Genomic DNA, 19,459 nt, shown 5'->3' with positions numbered 1-19,459 from the left:
ATCCGACTCTTTGCGACCCCGTGGACTGTAGCCAGAGGCTCCTCTGTCCCTGGAATTTCCCAGGCAAGAATACTGGAGTGGATTGCCATTTCCTTTTGCAGGACATCTTCTGCCCAGGGATGGAACCCACGTCTCCTGCATCCTCGCATTGGCAGGCAGATTCTTTACTGCTGAGCCACAGCGGGGTTGGTGTGGGGGGAAGCCCACACTAGCAAAGGATATACAATAATAAAAAGCGATCACAAAGGATACGGAGTGACAGAAATACTAGCAAAAGATATACAATAATAAAGGTGATAGCAGAAGGAAATGAGGGCAAAAGGAAATAAAGAAGGAAAACAAAAGTGGAGGCTTGTACAGATCATTAACAATAATGTGCTACCAACGAATTCACTTTTCCCCATCCGAGGATGAAGAACCATCTCAGTGTATTAATAAAGTTAAAGAGAACATCATCTACTTCAGAGGACTCTTGAGAGGACTGATTTCATACGTGAAAGCACTCAGAACACATTCAGCACTCAGTACTGAATGAATGCTCCCTAAGTGGCAGCTGTCACGAGTATTATTGTTCTTATTATTGATGTCATTGTTATGGTGCGGTGTCTCCAAGAATCCAGCCCGGAGCAGGTCGCCTTGGGTGGCAGCTGCAGATCTGAGAACAGGAGGCGGCGGCCCAATCCTTCTAGCAGAACAGAAAATAATGACGTACCTGAGCAGGAGGCTCTGATTGCCAACAGGACTTTAATTCAAGAAGGCCAGCCAGGTGGCAGGCTGTTCGTACAGCCTGCCTCCCTTGCATATCCTGGGACTTTGTAACCTCTTGCCGACTCCTTCCTGTTTTGCCCCAGGGGGATTTTTAATAACAATGAGATCCTGTGCAAGAAGGAATTTGGAGGCATGTGGAGGAAGAGAGGAGGTGAAAAGATGGGTGGTGGGGAAGGGGGAGACCAAAGCAAAAAGAGAACAACACTTCTGTCATCAGTCCAGCAGATAACGCCCTCTCAGATCTTTCTCTCAAGGCCCCAGTTGGGGAAATATCAGCTCCCCCATTTTATAGCCGTGTGGACCTAAAGACAATCCAGCAGTGAGTCGAATCCCTCCAGACTGATGGAGACACCTTCCTGTATTTCTCCTCTGAGAACATCCCCAGGGACATTCCTTCCCATCCACCACCCCCCTCCTCGCCCCACCCCCACCCCGCAAGTCTGGAAGGATGCAGGTCCAGACCAAGCTGAGCCACTGCCCCACTTGTGAGGCCCTGTTTGGTTTCATTTTTTGCTAAATTAATTAATTGTTTGGCTGTACTTGGTCTTCGTTGCTGCACGGGCTTGTCTCTAGCTGTGCTGAGTGGAGGGGGCTACTCTCTGGCTGTGGCGAACCGGCTTCTCCCTGCAGTGGCTTCTCTTGTTGCGGGCCACAGACGCAAGGATGTGCAGGCTTCAGTAGGTATGTGCTCGGGATTAGTTGCCCCGCCACATGTGGGATCTACCCAGACCAGGGATCGAACTCATGTGCCCTGCATTGGCAGGCGGATTCTTAACCACTGGACCACCGGGGAAGTCTAGGTGAGGCCTTGTTTAAGGGACTAGGCTGGACTCACCAGGTGAATGGGAGCAATGGGCATATGAGCCCACAATTTCATCCTAACAAATTCAATGTTAAGATGAAAGAAGCAGATGGATTGTGACCGGGTTGAGGAGGTTGGACACTCAAGTCAGGCTTTTTGGAGGAAGGGAACACGCATGCGTGCTAAGTCACTTCAGCTGTGTCTGACTCGTTGCGACCCTCTGGACCGTAGCCCACCAGGCTCCTCTGTCCCTGAGGATTCTCCAGGCAAGAATACTGGAGTGGGTTGCCATTCCCTCCTCCAGGGGATCTTCCTGACCCAAGGATTGAACCTGAGTCTCTTATATCACCTGTATTGGCAGGTGGGGTTCTTAACCACTAGCCCCACCTGGGAAGCCCAGGAGGAAGGGATAATGAAGAATAATGTAGTTGCTCCCACAGAAATAGGATGGACTTCCTCATCCAAGGGTTGGTTCAGATGTCATGATTCATGATGCCGCACATGCACCAAAGGGTCATTTCCACCTCTGAGGGGTGACCACAGTTGGTACTGTGAGTGGGAGCCTAGCTAGGGCCACCACCTTGTCAACTGAAAAAAAAACACACAACCTTAAAGCTGAGAATTATGTTTTATTTGACAAACATACTGAGGACTTAGCCCCAGAAGACAGCCTCTCAGAGATCTCCAGGGGACTTTCCAAGAAATAAGGGAGGAGCCAGGATACACAGCAGTTTTTGCAACAAAAACCAGGTAGTTGAAGCATCAAAAGATTACTGTTAAATAAAGAAAAACAAACATCTCTAGTTAGTGAATTTCGTGCTTTTCTATGTATGTTGCTGTTTAGTCGCTAAGTTGTGTCCAACTCTTTGTAACCCCATAGACTGCAGCATGCCAGGCTTCCCTTCCCTTCACTGTCCCCTGGAGTTTGCTCATACTCATGTCTATAGAGTCGGTGGTGCCATCCAACCATCTCATCCTCTGTCGTCCTCTTCTCTTCCGGCCCGCAATCTTTCCCAGCATTAGGGTCTTTTCCAATGAGTCAGTTCTTTGCATCAGATGGCCAAAGTATTGTAGCTTCAGCTTCAGCATCAGTCTTTCCAATGATTATTCAGGGTTGATTTCCTTTAGGATTGACTGGTTTGATCACCTTGCTGTCCAAGGGACTCTCAAGAGTCTTCTCCAGTACCACAGTTCAAAGCATCAATTCTTCACCGCTCAGCCTCCTTCCCCTACCACTTGGGAAATTCCAAAAATTTTTAAAACCTCCATGACCAGAATCCAGGAGGAAAATCAAGTGCATACCAGGGACCCACAGGAGGGCTGTGAGCTGGACCAGAGAAGGCTCTAGATGTAGAAGGATCCCTCCAGGGCTTTCTGAGTGGTGGACTAGGTGGGGAGGGGCAGTCAGAGGCTGAGAATCCAGGTAGATGACTTGGGTGAGGGTCTAGGAGGAGGGAACAAGGCTAGTTGGGGCCAAGTTAGGGCTTGAGAGAATCAGAGACAAGAGGAACAGTGTGAGGAGGGGTAAGAAGGAGGACAGTGTCTGGATTCAGCCTAGTTAATCGGTAGGTGGTGGGGCCTCCTTGAGATAACCCAGGGGTAAGATGCAGAGCTCCTGGGGGACACAGAGGGAGATGGGCTGTGGGCATGCCCGAGGGCGACGGCTGCAGAGGGCCTGAGCTCGGGAGCCAGGTTTCAAAGATGCAGAGGAGGAAGTGTTCGAAGCCATCTTTGGGGAGGATGATGGCGCCAAAATCTTCCCTTTCTCTCCCTGCCGAAAAGACGGAAAAGAAAAACACAGAGTTCGGAGGGAATAGAAATGTGGCTTTAATCCTCAGCTGTTGGATGGGAGAACAAGTAGGCTTGCGCCTCAAGAACTGTGCCCTCCCACCCCCACCTTCCGTGAGGAATCTGGGGGATTCTGTAAGAGGAGGGCTCGCAGTTAGGGGTAGTGATGGGGAGCAAAGGTGGAAAGATCTTGTCTTCTTTCTCTTGCCTTGTTTCAGAAACAGTCATGGGCTGGCATCAGGCAGCCCAGTAATCGGGTGGTGATTGGGTCTGGCAGTCCTGTAGCCCACTGTGTTCTGTGCATTGTTCTTTCTGTAATGCAAAAACAGAAAAACTACAAGGGCTGGTCTGCGAAGAGAGTGAGAGAAAAGAAGCTGGGTTCCAGAGAGAAGAATCTGGGCAGGGGACCAGGTGGATGGTGGAGCCAACCACAAAGATGGAAAGTGTAGGGTCTGAGAACAGGTCGGTGAGGAGAGATGGCAAGGTAGGTTTAGCTTGTCTAGTGGGCTGTGGGATGCTCAGGAATAAAGCTGGGGAGAGACCTGAGAACCAACCTGCCCCAGGTGATGGGTGAAACTGTCAGCTGTACACACTCAGGGGCAGAGGGCACGGCTTAGGACAGAGCCCTGGGAACACCCTTGTTTGTACCAACACTGATGGAGGAAAAAGGTCCTATTCATGAGGGAGGCTGGGAAGGAGAGTCAGGAGTAGGAGGGAAACCAGAAATGCATGGTGTCCCAGAAGGAAGTCGGGAGAGGAGGTGCTGGCCGTGTTTTGAATCCTGCCCAAAGCTTGAGTAAGACGGGGACAGACAGGTGACCGTTGGATTGTGCAACATGGAAATCTCTGGAGACCCAAGAAAGACTGTGGCTGTGGGGTGCAAACAGTGAGTAGATCTCCATGGAAAAGTTTTGCAGGGAAGGATGGTAGAAAAACAAGGCAATGCCTGGGAGGGGGTGTGGCGCTATGGGTTCTGATTAAATTCTGTGACCCCAGCATCACCCAGCAGAGGATCAGGTAGGTACACAGGGCAACCGCAGAATGTCTGTTGAGTGAATCAATGAGACAGAAATAGAATGAGAGAGAGGTGTAAGGATGAACTGAAGACTGCAGAAAGATTCTGTCATCTGTCAGCTTTGAAAGTCCCTTCTTTATAAAAAGAAATAAATGGATAGGAGCAATCTTACTCATGTCTGCATTTAGCATACATGATATCCCATCCATCATTACTGAAAATTTTTTTCTTGATTTTTGGCTGTGCTGGGTCTTTGTTGTTGCTGTGTGTGGGCTTTCTCTAGTTGCAGCGAGCCGGGTTATACTCTCTAGTTGCAGAGCTCAGGCTTCTTATTGCGGAGGCTTCTCATGCTGCTGCAGAGCTTGGGCTATTGGGCTCGCAGGCTTCAGCAGTCAGGCACACGGACTTAGTTGCCCCGAGATATGTGGGATCTTCCCGGGCAAGGGATTGAACCCATGTCCCCTGGATTGGCAGACTGATTCTTAACTACTGGACCACCAGGAAAGTGCCCCCAAACATCTTTTTTGTTTGTGTACATTTTTTTCTTGAAGTGTTGCCGGAGTCCAGCCCCAGCAGGATCCGGGGTACCCTCAGGATGACGGCATAGGCGATAAGGAAAGTAAAAAGGGAAGAGAAAGAGGCTTGATCTTCCTTGGTTTACACAGAAAGCCAATAAAGCTCCTGTGTTCCAAGGAATCATCCTGAAAGAAGAACAGAGAGAGAAAAGGAGAGAAAAGAAAAAAAGAATGACACGGGGAGACCAAGCTTCAGTGAGCGAGGCCCATAACTTTATTTTGGAACTTTTATACCTTGACTTGTACATAGAGGGAAATGAAAGATACAAAGTCATACAGAGTCAGCCCAAACATTACATCTGTTTTGTCTTTATCGAAACCAGGATTTTTTCTGCATACCTTTCCCATAAACAATGTTGTGTACAATATCTTCTGGCCTTGGAGGCCTGTGGACATTTTATGACCCTTTTTTGATAAAGCCTGATCAGCCAGAAAACTTGTTTTCCCTTCAAGTGTTTCTTCTTTATTTCTCCCAGCCTCAGAAAGTACTAAACAGAGTTACATTCTCACGGAGCAAAGGTGCAGTGGGTCACAACAAAGAAAGAACCAATTAGCTCAAAGGTCTGATGTGGTTAATTCCAAGGCTGCTACATGTTTTTTTTAACATTCCAAATATGTTAACTGATGCACTCCCAGGTGCACAATGGATAAGGGATATGGGCACTTGGCAGCAAGCATTGGCCCTGTAATGAAGCCCTTTACCAGTACTATCTATTCTAATAATTTTTCATCCCTTAAAGGACTCTATGCTCATTAGGACTTTTAGAATGTTTTGGCTTCCCGTGCCTTTCAAGGTTGGGGAGTTGTGAACAATCATGTGTGTTAATTGCAAGAGTATGGATAAACCTGTCAGGCAAGCTAGAATGCCAACAGAGGGGTTAAAATAGAAATATTCCTTTCATGCCCTGGAGACTTATTAACTAAAGCCCTAAGTTGACTTTTTCCAGAGAAAGGTGGTCGGGGATAGCCCCCTGTTAATGACAGAAGAGTTGGTGAAAGGCACAAAATAGTAAGACAGACAGATTCTGGTTTTGGGGTAGATGCTCGAGCAGATCCAGGGGGTCCCCTGAGGCCTGATCCGCCTTTGCCTGTCAGGTTCTCTCTGCATGACCTTTGTCATGGGTGGGATCTCCCATGGTGGCTCCCGGCAAAGTGTGGTTTACATTGTTATGTTAGTTTGAAGTATACAGCAAAGTGATTCATATATATATATATATATATATATATATTCATATATACTTTTTCAGATTCTTATCCATTGTAGGTTATTACAAGATATTGAATATAGTTCCCTGTGCTATACAGCAGTCCTTGTTTGGGTTTTTTTTTCCTATTTTATATATAGTGGTGTGTTTATGTTAATCCCAAACTCCTAATTTATTTTCTCCCCTCCCATTCATCTTTTGTTGCCTTGTTTGATGACCCCAAGGGGAAGTGGTGGGTAAACATTTAGCTTCCTCCCAGACCCATTTTTCTGATGGGCAAATAGAGGACAAGACAAGAGAGTGTCCCATGGTCCCCAGTGAGTCACGAGAGGAGCTGAGGTTTCAACCCAGTCTGTACATTTCCATAAGCTCACCCTCTTTCTTTGAAACCCACAGCAACATCCACATGTATATTCCTTCAGTTAGTCATTCTTTCGTTCATTCGCATACTTGGGAAATGATTAACAATACAAGTTCTGGAGCCAGTCTGCTTGGGCTCTGACTCCAGCTTTGCCTCTTCTCAGCTGCGTGACTGTGAGCAAGCGACTTCATTCAGTTGCCTCAGTTTCCTCACCTATGGTGGTCTCCGTGCTCGGGGACGTCACCCCTGAGTTCTCCCTAAAAATGGGCTTCATAGTGAGCTTATGATGATGCCCAAGAGGAAAGTGTGAGGCACAGGGACTTGAGAGCTCTGGGGGGCTCCCTGGGAGAGGTGACAAAGGCTCTTGGTGCTTTTCTTGAAAGCAGGAGGTCTGTCCTCTTTGAGCCTCCAGCTACAGAAAGGAACTGGCTTTATGTGGAAGCCACAAGCTGCAAGTCTGTGTGTCAAAGAGAACTGCCAAGCACTCATTCCCCATCCCCACTCCCTGCAGCCCCAGGTGACCACTGAACCACTTTCCGTCTCCATCAGTTTGCCTTTTCTGGGCATTTCATATAAACGAGATCGTATGGTTTGTGGTCCTTTGTGACCGACTTCTTTCACTCTCCACAGTGTTATCAAGGTTTACCTATGTATGATGCTGGTTTAGTTGCTATGTTGTGTCTGACTCTTTGCAACCCCATGGACTGTACCCCGCCAGCCTCCTCTGTCCATGGGATTTTCCAGGCAAGAATACTGGAGTGGGTTGCCATTTCCTTCTCCAGGGTATCTTCCCCACTGAGGGATCTAATCTGGGTCTCCTGCATTGCAGGCGGATTCTTTACCAACTGAGCCACCAGGGAAGCCCTTCTCCATGTATAGCACACATCGGTACTTGTTCCTTTCATATTAATAGTTGAATATATAGTGGGCTTCCCAAGTGGTGCTAACCAGCCTGCCAATGCAGGAGATGTAAGAGACGCAGGTTCGATCCCTTGGTGGGGAAGATCCCCTGGAGGGAGACAGGGAAACCCACTCCAGTATTCTTTTTTTTTTTTTTTTTAAACTTTACAATATTGTATTGGTTTTGCCAAATATCAAAATGAATCCGCCACAGGTATACATGTGTTCCCCATCCTGAACCCTCCTCCCTCCTCCCTCCCCATACCATCCCTCTGGGTCGTCCCAGTGCACCAGCCCCAAGCATCCAGTATCGTGCATCGAACCTGGACTGGCGACTCGTTCCATATATGATATTTTACGTATTTCAATGCCATTCTCCCAAATCATCCCATCCTCTCCCTCTCCCACAGAGTCCAAAAGACTGTTCTATACATCAGTGTCTCTTTTGCTGTCTCGTATACAGGGTTATCATTACCATCTTTCTAAATTCCATATATATGCGTTAGTATACTGTATTGGTGTTTTTCTTTCTGGCTTACTTCACTCTGTATAATAGGCTCCAGTTTCATCCACCTCATTAGAACTGATTCAAATGTATTCTTTTTAATGGCTGAGTAATACTCCATTGTGTATATGTACCACAGCTTTCTTATCCATTCATCTGTTGATGGACATCTAGGTTGCTTCCATGTCCTGGCTATTATAAACAGTGCTGCGATGAACATTGGGGTACACGTGTCTCTTTCAATTCTGGTTTCCTCAGTGTGTATGCCCAGCAGTGGGATTACTTCCAGTATTCTTGCCTAGAGAATTCCATGGACAGAGGAGCCTGGTGGGCTACAGTCCATAGGGTCGCTAAGAGTCAGACATAATTGAAGTGACTTAACACCCATGAACCCCATAGTAGGGACAGACATTTTATTTGTCCATTCATCAGTGGATAGGCACCAGCTTAACAGGTAGAGGGTGTTCTTTGGGGGTGATGAAAATATTCTGGAATTAGATGGTGGTGAGGGTTGCAAAACATTCTGAGTACAGGAAAATTCACTGCATGGTCGACTTTAAACTGGTTCAAAGGCTGGATTTTTTAAAAGTATCTATTTATTTATTTGGCTATGTTGGGTCTTAGTTCCAGCACGCAGGATCTTTCATAGTGGGCTTAGTTCCTCTGAAGATTGTGGAATCTTAGTTCCCTGAACAGGGATCGAACCCATGTCTCCTGCATTGGGGACTGGACCACCACAGAAGTCCCCAAAAGCTAGATTTTATGTCATGTGAATTAAAAAAAAAAAAAGATGATGGCAGAAAGAGAATGAGAGAGAAGGACTCTGCCCTAAATCTCTTTCACCCTCCCCGTTTCCTATTCCATTTCTTTCTCAGTGGAAGTCCCCATGCAAAAAAATTTTCATGGAATTAGATAAATCGACCTGATATCATAAGACCTGTGCTCTGAAAGGCAGGAAAAGAATTGTTTGCGCATTTTAAGACTTCCATTAGAACCAGACTTCCTTGGATCCCGGTTTGGAAATTCCTCTGTCTCACCTATTTTGAAACCTCTTCCCTTTCCACCTCTTCTTTCTCGGGCTCTCTCTGCCCTCGGTTTCCCTGACTCTCATTTCCACCCTTCCCTGCACCTCTCGGAGGAAGAGTCCCAGGGATCCACCGCCCCAACCCTCCCTGAGGCTTGTCACTGGAGTCAGGATTAGAACTCGGCTCCCAGATGGCCGTGAGTCACTGGCTGCTGGCCGGTCTGGAGAGGAGGGGAGAAGGAGAGGGGCTGGGTCTTCCCTCCAGAGTCATCCGGGCCCCCTCCCCCCTCCACTCAACTGTAAATCTCAGTCAAGTGTCATTAGCCTAGAAGAGTTTCCCTGGGATTAGAGGGCACCCCACCCCATGACTTCCTTGTCCCCTTCCCTCAACCCGGAAAAACAGCATGGGCTGGGACAAAGAGAGTTAAAAGCTGTGTCAGCCGCTGGTCTGGGACAGACAGAAGGAGGGGGACAGGTGGACAGCATGACAGGTGGACCGCGGGAGCGTGGACTGGCAGGGTAGCTGGCAGATGAAAGGGCGAGCTGGTGGGTGGGCAGAGATAGCAGAGAGAGAGAGACAGACAGGCTGATTGCGACAGACACCTGGAGGAGTCGGCAAGCAGAGAGACCAGGTGAGGAGGAGGCAGGCAGACACCAGTGCTGGAGGCGGGGGTGACCCGTGGGGGGATGGCCACAGAGAAGGATGGGCGTGTGGACCGTCCCCTCCTCATGGAGTTGCTGGTGGAAGGGATGGGAATGGGAGGGTCCACTTGCCATCTCTGAGATGCTGCATCTTGTCCCCCCCAGAACCTGGAAGTGGTCCACCATGAGGGCCAGCATCTTTTTGCTCCTGTGTTTCGTTGGTGAGTTCCCCGGAGGGAAGGTGGGTGCCTCCCTCATGTGAATGCCGAGCACTGAGGAGGGGAGGGCGGCTGGCAGATCTATGCCTCCATTCATTTCCATCTCCCGGGGTCATGTGCCTCTCTCTCTTCCTCCGTCCTCCAGCCCATCTCCCCTCTGTCTCTCCCTGTCACCACATCTCTGTCCTTTCTGTCTCTGAATCTCTATTTCTCTCTGTCTTGAAGCATCTCTCTCCTCTCTCTTCCTCTCTGTGTCTCTGAGTGTTTCAGTGTGTCTCTCTCGGTGTATCATGGGTCTGTGTCTCCCTGCCTTTGGCCTGCCCCCCGGCCTCCACCATCTCAGTTTCTTGTTTCTTTCTCTTGCCTTTCTCTTGCCCATTCTGTGTCCCTCTTTTTTTTTTTCAAATTTATTTATTTGGCCACATCGGATCTTGGTTGCAGCACGTGGGATCTTCGTGGCTCATGCGGGATCGTTCATTGAGGCACGCAGACTACCTAGTTGTTGCTTGTGTGCACCAGAGCTGCGTGCCCCTCTTTCTATCTGATCCACAGTCTCTAAGCCTCTGACCCCTGTCTCTCTGCCCTGTGTCCCTGCCTCAGGGTTCAGCCACGAGGCCCAAGAGAAGATCACTAACGGCACAGAGTGCATCCCTCACTCTCAGCCTTGGCAGGTGGGGCTGTTTGAGGGCACCCGTCTGCGCTGTGGGGGGGTCCTCATTGATCGCAGGTGGGTTCTCACAGCTGCTCACTGCAGCGGCAGGTAAGCCCCCACCTGGGAGCCTCCCTACTTAGGGTGGTCAAAGGGAGTGTGATGGGGAGGGAAGGGGCTCACAGGAGTAAGGAGATGGTCCTGCAACAAGAGAGCCTGAGGTTAGACCGGAAGTAGAACTTCCTCACAATGGGCCTGGGGTGGACCTGGGTGGGGAGCTGTGGGGTGGAGGGCAGGGGTCTTGCAACCTGCCCACCCAGGCCCTACATTCCCTCATGGCTCATTTCCTTCCTACATGGTGTGTGTCACCAGTCCAGCGTTCCCTGGCCCAGTCTGAACCGTGGGCCCATGTCTGACCCAAACTCTCTGTGCAGTGTCAAAGGCTATATCCGGTACCTCTCTGGGCCTCAGTGGTCCCATCTGTAAAATGAGGGGATTGGGCTTTATAAGTCTGATGCTCTCAGATATGGATGGAGAGACAGAGAGATGTGGGGACAGGGAGGGACACCAGCAAGACAAACAGAACCTACTCATTATTTCCCCCTTCATTTGGCTGACAGTAGTGATGACCCAGGCCTTCTGCTGGGTGGGAGGAATGGGGCAGTGAACAGGACCAACGGATGCCCCTGCCTCCGTGGGCATCACCAGCTAAGAGAATCAGAAGCAGAAAGTGACACAGTGGCTTGGAGAGGACAAATAGGACGAACGCTAGAGAAGGAGAGACGGCAATGGAAATAGAGACCAAGAGATGGGAAGAGACAGAGAGAGTGAGAGCAAGGGAATGAAGGAGCAAGAGAACAGCCATCAAGATGCCGAGTGGTAGAGAGGGGCAGGGGGTCTGGGAGCCCTGGGACAGCCCACCACCACCCGCCATGCCCCCCTAGCAGGTACTGGGTGCGCCTGGGAGAACACAGCCTGAGCAAACTGGACTGGACGGAACAGATCCGACGCAGTGGCCTCTCGGTGACCCACCCCAGCTACCGAGGCAACCTGGGGAACCATGACAATGACCTCCGGCTTCTGCGACTGGGCACCCCTGTCCGGCTGACCACCAGCGTCCAGCCCCTGCCCCTGCCCACGACTTGTGCAACAGCTGGCACCGAGTGCCACATCTCAGGCTGGGGCACCACCAACCACCCATGGAGTTAAGGGGGTCCCGGGGTCAGGGGTCAGGAGGGACAGAGCTGGGGGTATAGGGTGAGAGGTCAAGGGTCTTGCCTTCTCAGAGGAAGGATGGGTAAATGGTCCCCTATCAGGATCATGCCCTGGGATCTGAGAATATGGTGCATCAAGGGCCTTGGGAGTCAAAGTGTTTCAGTGGTTGAATATAGAGTCGGAAGTCATGGGTCAGGGATGAGGTTAGAGGCAGAGAGATGTCAAGGGTCATCAGACTAGAGAAAAAGTCATAGATAATAGAATCTTGGGGTCATGGGTCATGGACTCTGGTGTTGGTCACTGTGGAGTTGAGGTCATGGGACCCAGATGTCGGCTGCAATCTGAGGATGGAAACTGGGGTTCCAGCAAGAGTCACCGGTCTGGGACTGGAAGCCATAGGGTTTGGTGTGTGGAGCCAAGGGTTAGAGGTCATGGAGTCTGGGGTCAAGTAAACTAGGATCAGAGGCCACTTTGGAGTAGGAACCAGTGGTTTACAGGATGCAGAGCTGAGGTCAGAGGTTAAGGTGAAGACAAGGAAGACAGAGACAGAGAGAAGACGTGAGGCCAAGGTGGGCTCAAAGGGTTATTTTAAAAGGTTGAAGGTCAAAGGTCACAGTAGCTGGGATTGAAGGAGAAGGTCAGGTCCGGAGTCACTGTAACTGAGTCACAGGCTAAAGGTCGGGGGGGACTGGGCCAATGAATGGAAATCAAGAGCCACTATGTAATCAAATCATCTGAAATTTAAAGGCCCAAGGATTGTCTTGGAGGTCACAGGGAGGGGGTGGAGGATAAACTTGTATCGGGCTTCCGTGAGGCCTCTTTGGGAGTGGGGGGGGTGGTGGCGGGATGAGGGAAGCACTGGGGGATCCTCCAGCATCCATCTTCCATCTCCAGGCCCGTTCCCAGACCGACTCCAGTGCCTCAGCCTCTCCATCGTCTCCAATGCCACCTGCCGGGCAGTGTTCCCAGGGAGAATCACTGACAACATGGTGTGTGCGGGCGGCAAAGCTGGGGAGGATGCCTGCCAGGTGAGCGACTTGCAGGCAACACCCAGGAAGGGAGGGAGGGGAGGGAGAACGGGGTGGGGTGGGGGTGGGGGGCAGAGAGGGCAAGTCAGGGGAACCGGAGAGAGAGAAGAGGTCAGAAAGAAGGAGAGGCACAGAAGGTGCCAGGGAGTGGAGGGCAGAGAGATGGAGCGCAGGTACAGAGCAGGAGAGATTTGGGGTGGGGCACAAAGGGAGGGAGAGCAAAAGGTAGCGGACATTCGGAGCTCAGGCAGGTGACCGCGTGTCTCTCCAGTCCTGAGTCTTCCCCATACCATCCATCCTCCTGTTGGTGCTGGCCCAGGTGAGAACGATTCCTGGATGGAGCAGGAGAGAGGGGCTGGAGGGCTCTCTCATCTCAATCCGGCTAGTTTGTCCTGTTGGTCCTCCAGCTAGAAGACTGCCCCTCCCTACTGGCCAGGGCCTCAGCCAGAGCCCTGGAGAGGACTCTTGAGATGTCCAGTCCTCTTTCTCTACCATTGGTCACTGGTACCGGTGTCCTCTTCCCTCATTGGTCAGGGCCCCAGCCATGTTCCTTGAGCCCGCATGGAGTCCCGCCCTCCCCCACTGGGATTGGTCATTGGTGCCCGTACTCTCTTCCTTCATTGGTCAGGGCTCAGCCATTGTCTTTGAGAGAACCCTCTGCCCTGGCATAGAGGCCCGCCCTCCTTCCCTGGGATTGGCTCCTAGGGACAACGTGTTCTTCTCTAGTCACTGTTGTCCTCTGGGAACGTGGCTATGCTTGTTTTCTCTGATGACAAGTCTTGGAGCCACCGTCCTCAAGGCCCAAGACATGGGTGAGGGGGCAGGAGGCAAACTGGAACAGGGTTTCCCCATGTTCATACCATGCTCCTTAACCTCTTGTCTTCCAGGGTGATTCCGGGGGTCCCCTGGTGTGTGGCGGGGTCCTTCAGGGTCTGGTGTCCTGGGGATCCGTGGGGCCTTGCGGACAAGAAGGCATCCCAGGGGTCTACACCAATGTTTGCAAATACGTGGACTGGATCCAGACGGTCATGAGGAGCAACTGACCTGCTGTCTGCATCGTCATACCTCAGCTTGGGGGCCACTCTGAGCGCCAACACCATCTCCATCGTCACCTCTAGCTCCCACTCTTCCTGAGCAGGGGATCTTCTTGGCAGAACTCCCAACTCCAGCCAGCCCTCCTAAGACCCACGGTTGAAGCGGAAGGAAGTGTGTGACTGTCTGGAATAAATAAACCTGGAGGAGGGGCTGTGTCTATTCGAATCCCTCTGCTGGTTGAGATTAGAGGGAGGGCTCATCAGTTACCCTCCCCATAGGTGCTGAAATAAAGATGAGAGAGGTTAAGGGTTTTCCCTCAGGAGCCTCACGTGAATGCACTAGAGAAAATTACATTAGAAATTAAGGCCATTTTTCTCCATCTGCCACAACAGGAACTTACAAGTTTAGAGCTTATAAACTTTTCAAAGGGCCATGAAGGACCTGACATGGGGCGGGGTGTGTGTGTGTGTGTGTGTGTGTGTGATGGGGGGGGGGGGGGGGCGGTGAGGGGACAAGGTTGTCAGCTCCAAAATACCAAATGAAAGCTGCCAGATCAAAATTCACTAGCATTTAATTAAATGTCTATAAAACATAACATTCTTCCCACAAGCCAGCTGCAACTTGGCTCAGCCGGAGTTGAGCATGTGTTATATTTAATGTGGGGTGCAGGTCTATTTTGATCTCTGTGATGATAGACAGGGGGTTTAGCCCTAGAAAGCAAGAGGACCCAGCCTTGGTCTTAAAATAGTTCTGCCCACCTCTTAGGGTCAGTCTTCATAACCTCTCCAGAAGTTAGAAAGAGAATTTCTTCTCCCCAATGAATGGAAGGGACACTTGAAATGGGAGAGGGAGAGGGGCGATCAGGACAGCCGTGGCAACATTTTGCTGGATGCCTGCTGTACCCGGCTCTCCCTGAGTCTTCATCCCAACCCCCTGAGGTAGGGCTGTCACCCCCACCTCACAGACGAAGAAACTGAGCCTCAGCCGGGTGGAGTCCTTCATCCCACGTCACTGTGGTAGGAAGAGGCAGTGCCCAGATTTGGGGCCAAGGCTGGCTGCTGTCAGAACCCAAGCCTATCCCCTAGTCTTGCTTCACATCTCATTAGGGGAGAGAGGAGGGCAAGACAGAGGGAGATCTAAGTGATAATAAACAAGCCTGCAGAAGTAGGGATCGGCACTTGAGTTTTGCAGAGGAGGAAGCTGAGCTGGCTCAGATTCCGGAAGTCATCGGACCTAGGTCACAGAGTGAGTAAGGGCCACAGCTGGCTCCCGAGGACCCTGGGAGAAGGGTGGGCAGGGAAGTGAAGCCCCAGAGGAGCCCTCGGAGTGGGGGGGGGGGGGTGCCCGCCCAGGGCGGATTTCCCTCTCCTGGGCCTGGAATCCCACAGGCCCCAACCTGCCTCCCCCACCCTCCTGCCTGCCCCTCCACCTGGCAGCAGCCCCACCTGTGTGATGCCCGAGTCCCCCCACCCCACTCCTTGGAACAGTGAAGGAAGGGGCCAGGGGGGAGGAGCAAGGACAGGAGACACAGACAGACTGGAAGAGGAGGAGGACTGAGAGGGATTTAGACATGGATGTGGGGAGAGACGAAAGGACAGGGATGGAGGGAGGCAGAGACGAGAGAGAGGCACAAAGAAAGATGGAAAGAATTACAGGAGACGTGCAGAGACTGGGAGGGAAAAACAGTGTTGGATAAAGAGAGAGAAAGGATCAGAAAGAAAAATGGCACACACACATACACACAGAGAATTATAGAAAAGTGGGAGAGATGAAGGCAGATTCACAGTGACTGGAAAGGAGCAGACAGACAGATGGGCGCAGGCGTGTGAGGGGACACAGATGCACAGAGCAGACAGACCTGGGGACGCAACAGTGGCAGGTGGGCAACACATCCAAGAGCCCGGGCCAGGCTGGGGCGTGCCCCCCGCACCCTGCCCGCCGGGTGCTAAGGCATGGCTGGGAGGCCAGTCATCCTGGGCCCGCCCTGGGCCACCCCCTGCCTGCTCACCTTCCTGGTGCCTCCCGCTCCAAGACCTGCTGCATCAGCCACACTGCTGCCCCCCGAGCCCCAGCCCCAGAGCCTGTGAGTCTGGTGGTGGGGTGGGAGGGCAGAGGGAAGGCGCCCTGCTGAGGGTAACAGGCCTCTGCCTGGCATCATTCCTCCTGCTCCGTCCTTCTCGGGGTGGAGGGATTGTGTCTGTCTGCCTTGATCTATGTCTCCAGCAGGCTGCCCCCCACCCCAATCTCAGTGTCCTCTGACCCCAGCTTCCATCACCTAGTCCAAGCCTCCACCCCCACCCCCACTGGCCAGTTGACCAGCTGCACTCTGCCCTGTCTAGCTGTTCTCCCAAGGGGCAGGGGTTCAGCAGGGGTGGGGGTCAGAATGCTGTCCCAGGCTGAGCTCCCTCTTACACCCCAGATAGCTCTGGGGTGGGTTCTGAATGGAGCCTGGTTCCCTTTATCCCCCCGTATCCAGCTGGCTGGGCCCTAAGTCTCAGGTGGGCAAGAAGGGCCTCTGAGGTCCCATGGCTGACTACACAGGGTCAGCCCATCCCTTGCCCTGGGCAAAGCCCTCCCCTAGCTTCTGGAGGTTCCAACTGGGATTGCATGCATATGTCCTCAGTCTCTCCAGTAGTGTCTGACTCTTTGCGACCCCGTGGACTGTAGCCCGTCAGGTTCCTCTGTCCATGGGATTTTTCAGGCAAGAATACTAGAGTGCGTTGCCATTTTCTTCTCTAGGGGATCTTCCCCACCCAGGGATGGAACCCAGTCTCCTGCATTGGCAGGCAGATTCTTTACCTCTGAGCCACTGGGGAAGCCCCCAACTGGGATTGGGCCCCTCCAAAGCCACCCTCCATAGTAGAGATTTATTTTTAAAATGTGGAGGTTGGGGTGCTGTGAGAACCAGGAAATTCCGCAAACCTGGCTGTTTCTCGCTGGGGGAGCAGGCGAGGGGGTGAGAGGGTCACAGACCAGCCCTCCATCTCCCCAGGAAGTGATGTGACTCCTTGCCCCTCTTGTCCCCAGAAGAACCTGGGGCCTGCCCCTCCCTGCTCCAGGCCATGATGACTCTGCAATTAATCATGTTTGCTCTGGTGACAGGTACGGTGGGGGTGGGGGTGGGGACGGGCAAGGGCCTCCCAAGTCTCTAGGATTCCCAGCCCTCTGTGTGTAGACACTGATGGAGCTGATATTAAAAATACAGAATAACAGGGCATCTGAAAGAGTAGATGAGTCATAATGAGTCCTGGATGCCCCCTGCCACCTAAAGGTGTATTCCCTTTAGAGCTAGAATAGGGAGAGGGCAAAGAGGGTCCCAGAGGAGGGGCTACTGGTATGGAAGGATTTCATTTAATACCCAGCCTGTCCACACAGTGCATCCTCCAGGATTATGATCCTCTTCCCCCCATTTCTGGAGTCCTCTCACGCCTGGGCCCCCTCTTTGGCTTCTCCACCCTCGTCTAGGGCACGTTGCGGGAGAGACCAGAATCATCAAGGGCTACGAGTGCCCCCCTCATTCTCAGCCCTGGCAGGTGGCTCTGTTCCAGAAGACGAGGCTGCTCTGCGGGGCCACGCTCATCGCCCCCAGATGGCTCCTGACGGCAGCCCACTGCCGCAAGCCGTGGGTGCGGGGGCCGGGGCGGGGCCGGGAGGGGAGGCGGCTGGAGATGGAGAGACGGGTGGAGAGGGCCTCGGGTGGGGACGGTGCGGTCAGGGATCGACGGTGGGATGGGCTGAGACTGAAGGTAGGAGGATGAAGGATTTCGGAAGCCGGGATGGCGCTGGGCTCTGGGGTCGGATGTCGGTTTGAGGATAAGGTCGTGGTGGGCGATGGGGACGAGGTTGGAGGTGGAGCCGCGCTTCCTCATTCTCTTCGTCTCTCCCCCTCCCCACCACGCCTCTCTCCATCTCCTGTGTCTCCCTCCCCTTCCATCTCTGACCGTAGCGTGTCTCCCACTTCAGCCGATACGTTGTTCACCTGGGAGCGCACAGCCTCCAGCGGCAGGATGGCTGTGAGCAGACGCGAACTGCCACCGAGTCCTTCCCCCACCCAGAATTCAACAACAGCCTCCCCAACAAAGACCACCGCAACGACATCATGCTGGTGAAGATGGTGACCCCGGCCCACCTCACCTGGGCCGTGCGACCCCTCACCGTGTCACCGCACTGTGTCCCCGCTGGTGCCAACTGCCTCATTTCCGGCTGGGGCACCATGTCCAGCCCCCAGTGTAGGGGCTCCAGAGGGGAACGTGATGGGGAGTGGGGGGGGGGGCACGGTGGTTATGATTGCGGAAGGACAGTGGGAACTAGAGGAACCTTCAAAGGCGAGAACTTGCAGTAATACAAGAGGCAGCGACCCGGGGGTGTCAATAGTGGGATAAGCCGAAAGGAAGCGTGGAAAAGTAGGGCTGAGGAGGGCAGAGACAAACGTTTGGGGCCTGGATTCAGCAGATCGGATGTGCAGTTTCAGATTTACGACCTGCAGAGCTGTAGGTCCTTAGGCAAGTGGCTTCTCTATAAGATGAGAATAATCACACCCACCTTCTAGGTCTAGATAAGAGATAATATTTATAGAGCAACTGACATAAAGAATTTTACTTAATGGCATTACTGTTACTGTCGTTACAAGCAGAGAGGTGAGTTGGCTGCAAGCAAGAAGGATGGGAGCTGGGTGCAGAGAAAGGGCCTTGGTTCTCTCCTGGGGTTAGAGGCAGCCCCGCAGAGAAGGGAAGGGGACCAGGGGTTCTCATTCTCTCTGCCCCCTCATGTCGTCTCTACAGTGCACCTGCCCCATACCTTGCGATGCGCCAACATCACCATCATCAAGCACAGGGAGTGTGAGGACGCCTACCCTGGCAACATCACAGACACCATGGTGTGTGCCAGTGTCCGCAAAGAGGGCAAGGACTCCTGCCAGGTCAGAGGGCAGGGCCTGGGTCTCTGACCACATTTCCATTTCCAACTCCCACCTCAGTTGCATCTTCATCAGCAACCAGAACCTTATTCCCCAACTTTCCCCGGCAACCCCCCAATCCCGCTCCACTCCTGGTTCCCATTTCTCACCTAAACACAATCTCCAGCTCTACTCCCATCCCCACCCCTATTTCCAGCCCCAACCATCCACAGATCATTCTTTCTCTAGTTGTGGACCGCAGGCTTAATTGCGTGTGGGATTTTAGTTTCCTGACCAGAGACTGAACTCACGTCCCCTACATTGGAAGGCTGATTCTTATCCACTGGACCACCAGGGAAGCCCCCCTAGTCAGTTTTCTATCCTATCTTTGTTCTCACCCGTAACTCTAACCTCATCCTCAATCCCACAGCCAATCCCATCTTCAATCTCCACCTCTCTTCCAACACCATCCCCACCTCCTCCCGAAGACCATGAACCTTTTCCCCTCTCACCTCCTTTCTAACTGTTTCTCTTTTCTCCATCTCCAGGGTGACTCTGGGGGCCCTCTGGTCTGTAACGGGTCTCTTCAAGGCATCATCTCCTGGGGCCAGGATCCATGTGCTGTCTCCAAAAAGCCTGGTGTTTACACAAAGGTCTGCAAATATGTGGACTGGATCCAGAAGACCATGAAGAACAATTAGCCAGGACCTGCTGATCACAGCCCAATCCCCTAATCCCTACTTGGGGCTGTGGTTTCCTGTTCATTCTATTAATAAGGAAACCTGAGCCAGGACCCCCTTCATGTACTTTGGAGGGGGGTGGGGGGCCTTCTTGA

General features: G+C 52.2%; 2 protein-coding genes and 1 long non-coding RNA gene across 9 annotated transcripts; 2 read left to right on the top strand and 1 right to left on the bottom strand.

Moving 5' to 3' along the window:
• Window positions 1–4,014: 4,014 nt before the first annotated feature.
• Window positions 4,015–13,955, top strand: KLK12 (kallikrein related peptidase 12). Of its 3 annotated transcripts, none has more exons than XM_006080005.3 (6): window positions 4,015–4,244; window positions 9,751–9,806; window positions 10,404–10,563; window positions 11,400–11,656; window positions 12,562–12,695; window positions 13,583–13,955. In XM_006080005.3, the coding sequence occupies exons 1-6, from the start codon at window positions 4,195–4,197 to the stop codon at window positions 13,736–13,738; spliced, it is 813 nt and encodes a 270-aa protein (XP_006080067.1). In that variant the 5' UTR covers window positions 4,015–4,194; the 3' UTR covers window positions 13,739–13,955. The 3 variants fall into 3 exon arrangements, with proteins under 3 accessions (XP_006080067.1, XP_006080066.1, XP_006080068.1); XM_006080004.3 differs by having other exon boundaries at window positions 4,024–4,244; window positions 11,397–11,656; XM_006080006.3 differs by lacking the exon at window positions 4,015–4,244 and adding an exon at window positions 9,264–9,575 and having other exon boundaries at window positions 11,397–11,656.
• On the bottom strand, window positions 12,386–13,707 carry LOC123330269. The gene is made up of 2 exons (XR_006546070.1): window positions 12,986–13,707; window positions 12,386–12,616 (listed from the first exon to the last, which is right to left on the bottom strand). It is a non-coding gene; the product is annotated as an uncharacterized LOC123330269 (long non-coding RNA).
• A 640-nt stretch (window positions 13,956–14,595) lies between the features above and the next one.
• On the top strand, window positions 14,596–19,325 carry KLK11 (kallikrein related peptidase 11). 5 transcript variants are annotated; one of them, XM_044931396.1, is made up of 6 exons: window positions 14,596–14,975; window positions 16,761–16,832; window positions 17,196–17,356; window positions 17,677–17,959; window positions 18,512–18,648; window positions 19,173–19,325. In XM_044931396.1, the coding sequence occupies exons 2-6, from the start codon at window positions 16,793–16,795 to the stop codon at window positions 19,323–19,325; spliced, it is 774 nt and encodes a 257-aa protein (XP_044787331.1). In that variant the 5' UTR covers window positions 14,596–14,975; window positions 16,761–16,792. The 5 variants fall into 5 exon arrangements, with proteins under 5 accessions (XP_044787331.1, XP_025125850.1, XP_006080073.1 ...); XM_025270065.2 differs by having other exon boundaries at window positions 14,597–14,975; window positions 16,758–16,832; XM_006080011.3 differs by having other exon boundaries at window positions 14,600–14,975; window positions 16,758–16,832; window positions 17,196–17,352; window positions 17,694–17,959.
• Window positions 19,326–19,459: the final 134 nt, after the last annotated feature.

The sequence above is a fragment of the Bubalus bubalis genome, chromosome 18, assembly GCF_019923935.1.
Source record: "Bubalus bubalis isolate 160015118507 breed Murrah chromosome 18, NDDB_SH_1, whole genome shotgun sequence".
Classification (NCBI taxonomy): Eukaryota; Metazoa; Chordata; class Mammalia; order Artiodactyla; family Bovidae; genus Bubalus; species Bubalus bubalis.
This window is presented reverse-complemented; position numbering and strand designations above follow the sequence as displayed.

Bases quoted from the DNA above. Each gene is read 5' to 3' on its own strand.
- KLK12 (XM_006080004.3), top strand. From the start codon at position 4,195: ATGGAAATCTCTGGAGACCCAAGAAAGACTGTGGCTGTGGGGTGCAAA. The intron at 4,245-9,750 runs GTGAGTAGATCT...TGTCCCCCCCAG, and splicing joins GTGGCTGTGGGGTGCAAACA to AACCTGGAAGTGGTCCACCA. The intron at 11,657-12,561 runs GTTAAGGGGGTC...TTCCATCTCCAG, and splicing joins CACCACCAACCACCCATGGA to GCCCGTTCCCAGACCGACTC.
- KLK11 (XM_044931396.1), top strand. From the start codon at position 16,793: ATGATGACTCTGCAATTAATCATGTTTGCTCTGGTGACAG. The intron at 17,357-17,676 runs GTGCGGGGGCCG...CTCTGACCGTAG, and splicing joins CCCACTGCCGCAAGCCGTGG to CGTGTCTCCCACTTCAGCCG. The intron at 18,649-19,172 runs GTCAGAGGGCAG...CTCCATCTCCAG, and splicing joins AGGGCAAGGACTCCTGCCAG to GGTGACTCTGGGGGCCCTCT.